At 37.8% G+C, this 12,526-nt stretch overlaps 1 protein-coding gene across 1 annotated transcript in view; it reads right to left on the bottom strand.

The window, feature by feature from the left end:
• LOC125762522 (histone acetyltransferase KAT7) overlaps positions 1 to 12,526 on the bottom strand; it is a 55,579-nt gene that overhangs the window by 27,526 nt on the left and 15,527 nt on the right. The window contains exon 5 of the mRNA XM_049424696.1: positions 6,606 to 6,699. Coding sequence (XP_049280653.1) covers positions 6,606 to 6,699 — 94 coding nt within the window. The remainder of the gene's footprint in view (positions 1 to 6,605; positions 6,700 to 12,526) is intronic.

Below are 12,526 nucleotides of genomic sequence, written 5' to 3'. Positions count from 1 at the left end.
ACCTATATTAGGGCAAATTACTCCCCGGATTGCACTGCCCGCATTCCATCCCGATGCGATGATGATACAATTTTCCGCGTAATTGTGTACTGATACGCTGAAAACGACGCGAACGGAATGTTGATTTGCTTCACGGGTAGCTCTTCTGTTTTTTGTCGATCATTAGTGTGGTACAGTAATCAATATCGATGGAGCAACGCTTCCAGTAGCATATCATGTGTTGAGGAAAAAACGGACCAATAATTGCAGCGATAGTAATTTTAGTTACAAAGTCACTTACAGTATTTAATCAATATTATTAAACGTCCTTAATATGATTTTTTTTTTATTTATTTTTGCATATAAACTAGTGATGAGAAAAATCTAATTTTACTTAGAGTTGGAGTATTCCAACTCCAGGACATTCTGCAGTCGACTTCGGATCAGCTCCGAAATTTGGAGGATATCAACAAGATGATAAGGAATCAATCTTACAAATTTACGGAAAACCAACTTTTGTAAATTCATAACAAATGTGAGAAGAACTCTCATTTTTATTTTTTTTTCTAAAATAAAGTCCTCGACGACGAACGGAGCTTTAAAAAAATTGAAACTCAATACAAATGCCAATTGAATTCTAGGAAAAATACCAAAATGTAATAAAAAATAATAAAAAAAACAGATATTCGAAACATTGAGGAAAACTGTGGAAAACTTCAAATCGAATAATCTTCAATAATACAGAGTTGACTCCGGAGTTCGATCCGGATTCTGTTGAAGTTGGAATCTGGTTTTGCAACTCGGGAGCAGGAGTGGCTTCATAATTCCGTTCCGGAGTTGCCATCACTATTATCAACTTGAGCACTTTGACACAGAAGCATGAATACAACATCAAATTTATTCAATTTTTTCTAACGTACAGTTACACAAAATTAAAATATTTTACAATTTAATTCTGCAAAATCATTACTAGACATAAGCAATTAAAAAATATTGTAGTAATAAAGATGATTTCTTCTACAAATCCTGATCCTTATTACGTATAAAATTAACATTCGTACATAAAGATAAATGATAAAATTACGATAAATCCTTCCTACGCTTCAAATACAAAGTATCAGACATAGACGGATATGAATGCATATCCGATTAGAAATGTTCCGCCTTGGGAAATGATATCGATGAAGGAAATCAGCTAAATGAGCGCTAAACAAACTCAATTATCACATTACCGATGCGCCACCGGTTCATGACCTACCCACACTCACAACTCGATCGATCCGTTGAAACCCATACCGGTTTCGGTGGCCATCGATCCCTTGCTCGCCAATCCGAACCTTCTGCACTTAGGGTAGGGCAGGATTTAATTCAATTTACACCGGGCGCGCATGCTGGGGGTTACCTTCGGGTTTTCCACACCCGACAAAAAGGAAGCGTTCGCCACATACACTGTTTAAAATGACATTCTTGCAATAACGAGAAGGGAAAGAAAGAAAAAATCCCACACGACTCATGCACCCACAGCCCATCCACCAAACGATTCGGACCTTTGCTTGAACTGAAACAGCGCCAGGTGAATAACACCGATACGTTTCAATTTTCAATACCGCATCCGCATGTCTGATGTTCTTACGATTTTCCCCGGCACAAAACATCATGGTTTTCGTTTCGATGCATCATAAATGAGACGAAGCTCGTAGCTGACACTCGAAGACGACAGGACAGGGGTGGTTTTTTGGTCGTGCCCTCACGCGCGCACACGTCATTGACCGGCATTCTTTCCGTTCAGGTTCTGTTTGTCTTGCGGCAACGGTGCAAATGTTCGGTTTATGGTTCTGTTTACATACGTCCATTTCGCGGTTATCGAACCGCTCGAAACACTCGCACAAAAAAAAAATAAAATAAAACACGTCCACGCCGAGTCCAATCACATCGGTTCAAGGCGGTTAGCATGAATGCACACAGCCACAGACAAATGTCTCGGGAGAAAACATTAGACAGACAAATCGGCAATCAACCAGCCAGACCTGCAGACTGATAAATAGCCGACCGGTGGGACGCAATTAAGACGTCTTTTTGGGGTTTCTTTGTTTTCTCGTATCAAGACACGTATTGCAAGTGTTGTTCTAGAGCACAATGCAAATACGAAAGAAAAAAAAAACATTCGACATGTAAATCATAAGTTTGTCACATAAAGATCATTCCTTTTTGTCATGATGTCTAGAATTTTCTGAAGCACGATAATCATGAGTGCAGAAAAAAAATGTTTTGTAAGAAGTTTGATATTACATTTCGTCTGTAACACGCTGTAAACAAAACGATTGTGAGTGAATTAATTATTTCCTAGTTAGTATATTCACGACTGAACAGCATATTATCATCCTAGGCTCGATTTTCGATCTTGATATTCGTCTACAACAGAACACAGTCATTTAACAAATAAACAACAAAACAAAGTTATGAAACCAATTATTCACAGTATTGTACATCATTGGAGACAGCTTATCTTTTTCTATCATATTTTGTTTTGCTCGGTTAGAACGGCCTGGCCGTATCAAGACTTATTTTACCACGTAGCAGGACAGTCAGTCCTTGCTACGGGGAGACGGTCCGGATGGGATTTGAACCCAGTCCTGCCGTGTGGGCCGACGCCGTTTATCACATACACCACCGGGCTCCATCATTGATAATTTTTGCTTAAAATATAGCAATCGACTGAGTTCCCAAAATGCAGTACACGTTTAAGTAGATTTCAGTAGCTCATAATATACGATACGGAGCCGGTTCCACCGAAAATAAAGTCGTCCATTTTGAAGCATGGGCAGGCAATTATAATAAACATTTTTATATGATATTATCGAACAAGGTCCAAGTTTCGTTTCCAGTTGCAATTTCGACGTTTCTCGCCGTATTATCCGTATGGTCTTTTCTTCAAATGAAAGCAATAACATAAATTTTTGAATGTGCTTTCTAAAAGCAAAACTGAACATGATAATGGAGAAAATCTTCACAATGTAATCAAAGAAGCAATTCTAATAGATTTTTTGATTTAAAGAAAAAAAAACTTAATCTAAGAACCAAATATTAAGTAAATATTATGTCGTGTAGTTTCGAACAACCATCAGACATTGTCTAAGATATTGGAAGCAGCTTGTACAAATCGAAAGAAGTGCAAGTAAAGTTGTGTTTAAATCTCTACCCCAGACAAAACGGCACACCTATTTAGCTACAGTTTCGATTGAATGAGTTTACAATTATCCTAACTTTAACTCAACTTCAGCGGTTCGGTTCGTTACTTGCACCGTGTCCACGGCGAATTGCGTGAAGTCATCCTCCCGTGTGCTGCGTCCTTCCGCTTCCCAAACCCCCGTTGTACACATTGCCTACCAATTTTGTTCTCGGCTCCACACGCTTACAATACCATCAACGCGGAGCAGATGACCATTGATGGACGATGCAGTAATGGGGCTCTAACCGTCAGAAATGCTGCTCTTTAAGAAAACCGCCACGAAACCGCAGAGCTACTGATCAACCATTATCATCGGTCCGAACGGGTACTGCACGCAATCAGGTGCATGCAAACGTAACTAGCATCAGAACCAGCTTCCATCAACGCACATTCCCAGAGCCCTCACCTCCACTGCCCCACACAGCTCCACCATGCTGCACTGTGGGGATCGTTTGTAGATTTCTGCTGTTCAGAAAATTGAACCGCAGGAAACAGGAAGCGAAGGTAAGCCAGTTGATTGCGTTTTTTTTCTTCTCTCATTTCCAACAATACCACATGCCTTTAACCGAGAACACCCCTTTCCCAGCATCGGCCACTTAGCTTACAAACCGTATGATTCCTGCTGTCAAGCAGAAAATGAACATTCAGATGCAGACCCACATACACACGGCAGGTCAATGGACTGCTCGGAAAGGTGGATTGGTTTTCGCGATGGATTTAAAATCGCAACCTTCGCTTTGGCGAAATTTGTTCATTCGTTCGTTCCGAATTCTCTTCGTTTCTTTACGATTAACGGAAAATCTTTTAAAATCCCTCTTCATTCGAATGGGGAATGGCTTTCCCTATCCAATTGCTTATGGTACGGACGGATGGCGAAACAGTTTCCTCCTACCATGGTTGGGATAGCGGGAAAACGATACGCAATTTGTACAAAATGCAGAAATAAATGTCCACATAAAGGTTAAAAAGATCAAAAAGTGCAAGATTTGTTATGTACAAAATATTTTGTTGCACAATTTTTGGGAACAAATTATCGATAATACTATTATTATATACTTCTCGTTTGGCTTTGTTTTCACAATTCCATTATTTAAAATGTTTTCTATCAAGCTTTACCTTGTCTACAACACTTAATGATCATCAATAAGCATTGTAAATTTTATGCATTATACTTCTCTTGTATTGGTTAGTCAAAATTAATTTCTATTTTCGATTCGCATTAATTTGGCAACTTATTTAGCCCATATCATAATTTTACATTCCCTTTTTATATTTATAAAAATGATTATCTGCATATTGTTATAAACATTGTTAAATATTTTTTTAACCAAGTCGAAGTCGAAATTATAAACATTCAATTACAAAAACAAACTTTTATACAGTATATTTAAAAAAAAACTAAAGAACTCAAATTAGAGTTATGAAAAACTATGTTTCAGAAAATAATTTTATCGTTTGATAATGTTAAATCAAGCATAAACATTGTTAAATATTGTTTGAACCAAGTCGAAGTCAAAATTATAAGCAGTTCATTACAAAAACAAACTTTTATACAGTATATTTAAAAAAACTAAAGAACTCAAATTAGAGTTATGAAATACTATGTTTCAGACAACAATTTTATCGTTTGATAATCTTAAGCCAAGCATTTTGAGTAGCACAAAAAAAATAAATCAATCAATTAAACAATCAAACGAATGAAGCAGCTCAAAAAGGTCGTCAATAATAATCGGGTTTGAAAATTTTCCGAACGGCATGATTTAGCTGATAGACGTGTGTGTTTCTTAATATCTTTTAATATGAATTTGGTTGTGTGTTTTTTTAAAATATTTTTATCATACGTTTCCCATACCGCTGCTGTCTTATGTTTAATATCAGATTCACTACAACGCACTGAAAAAAAGCTATTGTACTGTTCAAAAAAAAGGATGACTCACAGGACCTAATTAAACTCACCCGGTTTTCGTATGTGCAAAGCTCCTAATAGCAATCCCTTTTTTAGCCACCAGCAAAATAAACGCATACACACTAACGTAATAAAATACAATAAAACAAAACCACCCTCTCTACGGTGCAAAACGAATCAGGAAGAGCATTTGTAACCAACTCCCTTCCCTTTACTCTCTCGTCACTCCTTCAGTTTTGCTCCTTTAACCGTTTGACGAGCAAATTTCCATTTGCGTGATAGTTTACTTTTGATAAGCAATATTACATGTGTATAATGTGTATGTTTCCACCCCTTTTTTGCGAATTATTTTTCAGGTCATTCAACTTCCCCACATAAGTATTTTGCTGCGTTTTTTTTGTTCTTCTTTCTCCATTCGTGGAGAATGGTTCAATTAAAGTAAGGAAAACTATAAACCTATTCGGATGAAAACTCCCATTGTCCCCCCATCTGTTGCCAACAGTGAATATAGGACACAGTGCCAAACCGAACATATTATAGCGAGTTAATACATCCAACAAAACCTACAGCCGGTTCGACTATCGGCAGGATGATAGCTGAAATAATAGTGCCTTTCGATAATGCGATAATATCGGTCTAATAGGTATGATTATTTTCAAAAAACAAACCAAAAACAAAAAAGGAAAAGGAAAGCACTATAAATTAAATCCCTTAACGTCGTCATTAATTCAAATACGTCGCTTACGATTTTTAAAAGTATCCCCTTTCTTTAAGGATCCAAAACCCAAATGTTGGTTTGGTTGGTATTAAAATATCGTTCAACCTGGCTTACAATGGTAATCCGTCGTTGTAGCACGTACAACATACCCCCCAAAAAAAACAGCGAAACGTGTTGTTTGGTGTAAAAGTTTAAGGCTTATAACAGTTTGCACCCCTCGTACTAAATTTGCCAACCTGAAGGACTATTTTTATGCACACCTTTCCGTTTTTTTTATATTAACGAGAAACCCCCCTTTTCCTTCTAGATCAAAAGGGTAAAGTTTTCACCCGTTCACCATTCAAATCCACATTCGAACGGGGTGTACCTTATCGACCCCAAATGATCGAAAATATATAGCAAATGCCGGCATTCGGTCAGCGACAGCACCTTTGGTAAAGGACAGTATGGGTTTTTGTTTGGAAACAGTGCCGCCAAAGCTGTTACACCCTTTGCCGTCCTGATACGAAGTGTCCGAATTGCAAATGGTAAAAGTATGTAAATTGCCTGATTTAAACCACCACCAATCCGCTAACTTCATACACATCACATTACCAATTTGCCAACCCTCGGAAAAGACAACACACGGTTTTGCCAAAGTATGCATCGCAAAACAGAACCCCCCCCCCCCCCCCCCCCCCCCCACCCTTCAGGCACCGCGCCCCTGGTCGTAAGTGCCGCCGTAGGGTCGACGACCACCCCAAAAAGGTAGTGAAATAAGAAATAGTACTTACTGAAGTCGATCAACAACCGGCCATAGCCCTTCCTTTGGTACGGTGGTAAGGTAAGGATACACGACACATTGTAGTTGAGGAATGAGTTTTTCTCCTGAAAAATAAATAAATAAAGTACAGATGTATAGTCAACACAATTGCGTATTTATGCAGAGCACAGAAACAAATACGAGTTTTTCCTGTTGAAAAATATTTATTTAATAGCAGATACGAAATTCAATTCTTTAATAGAGTGATACATTACGTTAAGATTCTATAAGGATGTTATTCATATTTTAATATATCTTTAAAACTCTTTTTTTTTAATTTAGGTATATTGGACAATTATAAATTATACAACTAGACTAATGAAATTGTCTCATATATTCATGTAACGTTTACAATGATTATTGACACTGCGATACGTTTGGGTAGAAAATTTCTAAAGAAATACAGGATTTTTCAGATGTTACAACAAGTCAAAGGATTCAGATGCCAGTATAGTGGTACATTATAGCATTATATCAGTTACAATTTCGATTGTACAAATGCGACTTTGGATACATTTGCACAGTAATTCGATTCATGTTTTGAACAGAATGAATATTTATTGTATTTATCGTATTAATTTTATGGCTTTAAGGTACCATAAATATTTCAAACAATCATCATCTGGTTGTCAAAATGTATCTTTGGGTTAGTTTGTACTTCTTTGATACCGCATTATTGGTGTCTCGCTATAATGTGCCATAATTGTACTATCAACTGCTAACATCGTATTATGACTGACGCACTTGTCGTGTCATCTGAGAAGTTATCTGTTATGATTAGATTTTATAGTGGATCGCATTATTCTACTATCTAAAAACAACGGTAATAAGTCAAAATATTTTTATAAAAACTTATAATTCCAAAATCAATTTCATCCTAAAATTTCGTTTCTTATAGTAGTTAATAAAACCAGTTGCTATCAAGCACATAATATTACAGGGTTTTTTAGCTCATCCTGAAATTATTTTTTTAAGTTTTTTTAGTTTACTTTTAATTACAATAACAAATTTCAGAATATGTTATTTCGGTAAAGGATCATTTCAACAAATCATTGACACTTAATTTTCGTTAATTTCGATATTATTTTCGTGGCATTCAAATGCAATACTTGCATTACAACTGTTCAATCAAAAACTGGACTGTTTCGATCTTTCCAGGCAAATAGAGAGCTATTAAATAGTATAACTAATGATTAAAAGAATATTTTTTTCTAGTTTCAATTGGTTATCATCAAACACTAAACACTTTAAAACAAAGTGTTAGAAACGTAGTTGAACACGATGACTTGAACGATGATGAAATATCTATCAGATGCCGAAATAGTTCTTTGGCGCAATGAAAACTGTTGTTGACGTTTAAAAATGTGCTGTAAAACGCTATAAATCAGATATTGATAATTTTATAGCTAAATAAAAACAATTTATAGCAAAATAAAATAAACTAATGGATAAACTTCCAAAATGATTTTGTTTCACATACAAAACCCTTTTTGGAAGGAAACAACAAAAAAAAGGATGCTTCAAACTGTAGCACCACTCACGGGGTGTTAACCGAAACAACTTCTATTGTAAAGTGTGCATTCATTAATATGCTTCACTCTTCGAAAAAAAAGGGCAAACCACTCCAGTTTGCCATCGTTATCACATCACGGCAACCGCATGGGTGATCCTCTGCACTGTAACCGAAGTATAGTATAGACAGCATAAAAAACAGCATCCTAGTCAAACGACAAAGGGGAAACGGTAGCATCTTGAGCTGAGTACCCTTTATGACAAAATCATGATACTGACTGCCACCAAGGTAAAAATACGTTTTACAGAGTGCAATTAAAAAAAAAACGTAATAAAATTCTCTCGCTTTTTTCGATTCTTTAGTTTATTTAATAGCAATATTTCAGTAAGCATTTAGTCAAAATCAATTTAATTTTTTTTTTTATACACATTACACAAAACATTAAACCACGTGCAAAAAAGCGAAAACTTTAGCCACCCAAAAAGGCTCTCGCTTTCTGTTTTTACCCTTCGCTAAAAAAGGGAAAGCATCGTACGCTTATCGCTGGTACATCTGATGATCTGGCCAGACGATAGGCATGTAAAATGCTTCATTAACGATACACAAAACACGTGTTAAATATGTCTTTCGGGTTATTTTTTTTATCAAGCATAAAAATGCCGCACATCTTATTAAATCGCTCTTATTTGCGTTCACGGAATTTTTGCCACACAACTTGCTTCAATGATGATAATGAAAGGAAGAAAAAAAAGGAACTAAATTTATGTTTTAATCATAAAACTCCAAATTAATGCAAAACAGTATAATAGCAAAAAAAAAACAAGCAACAGAGTCAGACACAGAGAATACTGTAGGAATAATGAGCGTTCGTATCATTCCTCACAGAAACCATCATCATCATCATCATTGTCTGTGATAGTGATCTGACAAACAAGAGTGTAAACAAATAAACTAGCTGTTATAATTAGCCAAAAACTAAACATAACCGATATACACGCCCTATACCCTTGGTTCCACCCGGCAACTTTCCGCAAATGTTTGTAACTCGCATGTTAAAAAAAAGAGACTCCATCTCCAATGATTTGCACGACTGCCGTACCGTCGTACACTCGTGTCTGGTTCCATCATATATTTTCTCTTAAGCATCGGTTTTTTTTTCTCTTCCACTCCGTTTCCTGTTGACTGGGTTGGCCCAAAAACCATACCAATTCTAACCATTGCAAGTTTTCTGCACGGTACCGCGGTAGCTTGCAGCGACAACACCCTTCAATTTGCATTAAATTATGGTACACGTTGCCATCGGTAATGGTTCGTGCTAGTGGATGGTGGCAGTTCCTATTGCTACCAAATCGCCTTCGGAAAGGTAGCACTGTGTGTCATTTTGGGTGCTGTTGCTGTGTGTGTCGTGTTACCCCACGGTGGCTAATGTCGCTGAGCTTAACTAAAGCGACGCGTAAGATACATACTTACATGTTGCTCTGTCTTTGGCTTACACACTCCAAACTATGGCAAACCAAACCAAACCAAACAAAAAACTGCTTACAATCTTATCTAACTCATCTCTACCAAAGAAAAAAAACCCATGAGCCATGACCCCTTCATCGACCCCTGCCGAATGGGGTCGATGGGATGATGGTTATTTTTCTTTTCCTTTCGGCAAAACCCACCCAAGAAAACGCAAACTAAAGAAGACGAAAGACTCATCATTCTCCGGTGGTATGGGCGTTGAGTATAGTATTAACTCATGGTCCTGAGCTTTAAGACAAACAATAAATAAATTGTTATAAAAAAAAGAAACACACAACACCTTCCCGGTGTTGCAGGAAAAAAAGATGGAACCCCGTGTCTCCCGGGGCTCCATAAGCTCCCATCGTTCGGGGGTGCCGTGCTTTCCAGTGCTTGCCTTTTATTGTCGCTAATATATCTGATTCAATATATTTTGTTAATTGCATCTCATAAAGCTTGCTCAACTGTAGGTGTTTCAAAGTTTTTGGGGGAACCCACTGCATTACTTACTTGCGCTTGAGTTTATTTAGCTTCAGATCATTTCCTACGGTGAAGCATAAATTTTCAGCAATATTGTATCTTTTTTTTTTGGGACCCAGTACTATTGCATGCGAAAGCGCACAAACACACACACACCGAAATAATCGGGAGTCCGGGTTTTTTTTTTGGTATGGTTGGTCAGGCTGCAAACGCCTGAATTGTTGAAGAAAACTTTCGTGATCTCAATACTAACCAACGACGCCATTCCACCATGGCGTTGCTGTCTCCATGCAATCGAGCCACGAGCGTCTCGACACCCGAAGATGGTTCACGTGTGTGTGGCTGACAGTGGCATTGGATGGTGATAATGATAATCATAAGTGGATATAGGGTCAATTGCCAACCCGGGGTCAAACGTACGGAAACGCCATCGTCCATGGCGGAGGAGTGTGTAAAAGTGTGATGGTGTTAAAACAAAAATTACCATTTTTTACCATTGTTGTAAAACTTTGCCAACAGCGCTAGTGGCCATTTTCGAGACAGTCTAGTAAGCTAACAGAACAGAGCGAAAAGAGCGAGTGTGTAGCGGAAAAAGTGGAAAAGTGGGTTGATAAAGCCAATATTAAAAGATGAAGAAGATCAACTTTGCTGCACATAACAACAACAACAAAAAAAAACACCGAAAAACGAAAGACTTCAACGAGTGTAAAACACTAATGAAAATATCACGAATACACACATACAATCTTACTTTAAAGGAAGAGAAGTAAAACAAACGAAAACCACGACGGAACGAAATGTAATAAAACTAGTTAAATAGCTAATATATGCAGTGAATGAAAACAAGTTTAACAGTAATAGAAAATTTATAAAGTAAGAAACACATTAGTCAACAAAACTATACCAGACACTGAAAAAATCTAGGGAAAACAGTATATGAAAAAAAAAAAATCATTAAGAATCGAAACAAATTAATCATTCAATTTAATCTCCCAACTAAACATCATTCCTTCGTTTAAATGTTAATACAAATAATTAACAAAAAAAGAGGGAAAAACGCATAACTTGTTAAATTTACAGTCCATAGTCAAACTAATTAAGTCGTTATAATTAACTATTTCGTTAACACATTGAGAGAGGAGGTTTTTTTTATTCTTCCTAACCCTTCGTTCAACACCGCTTTATGGTCGTCGTACGTGTTTGATTATGAATCAAAATGTTTCGGTCGTTTATAGAAACAACATTGCTAACATAGCGATCTGATCGCGCGCTTGCGGTGCATGGAAACTTCATTAACGTTAATGTGTTTTCAAACTAAAACCCTTTAATCGAACCATTTCTAGTCGCCCACTCTTCGAATGGCATTTGCTCCTTTCTCTCCTTCACCTTCGCACAGGGGAGGTACCTTAAAAACCAATACCGTTCAAAGCCTCCTCAGTACGCCCCCGGAGCCGGGTTGGGGGAACGATTTCAACGAGCGGTGCACGATTTTGCGCCACCTCTGCACAAATCATTAGCACGATCGGAAGAAGCGATCAAGAAAGTTTCAGCCTAGGTTTGCTTTTGCTTAAATTTTACGCTTCAGAATCGTCTCACTAGCGCTACGGAACATTAAGTCGAGTAATATCCGGTGATATCTTCTTCAGCGTTGGTTCCAGCAGCTCGCCCGCCGCCCAAAAATTCGTACCCTACCTTCCCGTACGGAGTCACTGGTCTTTCATTAAATGGATCCACAGTTTGACATGAGGCACACGGGTTAATAGATAACTGGGCGCGCACAAGGGTACGGAAGCTTAACCCCGACTGGCCAGAGTTGCTGTTTTTTTTTTTTGGGGGGGAAATCTTCCGAAAATACCCTCCGCCAAAGCGCACCAGTCCCAATGACAACAAACACCCTGGGTGCCGTTCCCAAAAAAAAAAAACGGTAACAGAAACCTATCCAAGGAAGACGAAAAAGTGGAGGGAAGGGAAGAGACCAATATTATGAAATAATGACCACTAGAACGGCGGAAAGAGTTTACCTATTATCCAGACAAAATATGTGCTAATTTATGTACATTCATTTGAGGAACACATTGTGCGGTTTTTTTTTCCTCACTCGAAACAGACCAACGATCAACCTCTGGTCAACGGTTTGATAGCGCGCCTGGGGAGGGAAGTTCATCGTGGGCTCGATGATCGAATGGATCTCTAGAAGCTTGCCGAACATGTAGCACACAGAAACACACAAACCCGCTGGAAACATTCCGCTGGGAACGACCCCTCTTTCAAACTGTTGCCTATCGTGCCAGCAAGGTTTTCACGATCGAACAACTGCGCGTTGGTGGGGTTTTTTTTTGTTTTGTTTTCTTTAGTGACCGCGACTCCAAACCATTAAGAAAAGCCCCGGCTGC

Source organism: Anopheles funestus, chromosome 2RL, assembly GCF_943734845.2.
Source record: "Anopheles funestus chromosome 2RL, idAnoFuneDA-416_04, whole genome shotgun sequence".
Classification (NCBI taxonomy): Eukaryota; Metazoa; Arthropoda; class Insecta; order Diptera; family Culicidae; genus Anopheles; species Anopheles funestus.
Note: the sequence above shows the minus strand (reverse complement) of the source record. Positions and strands in the feature narration are given on the sequence as shown.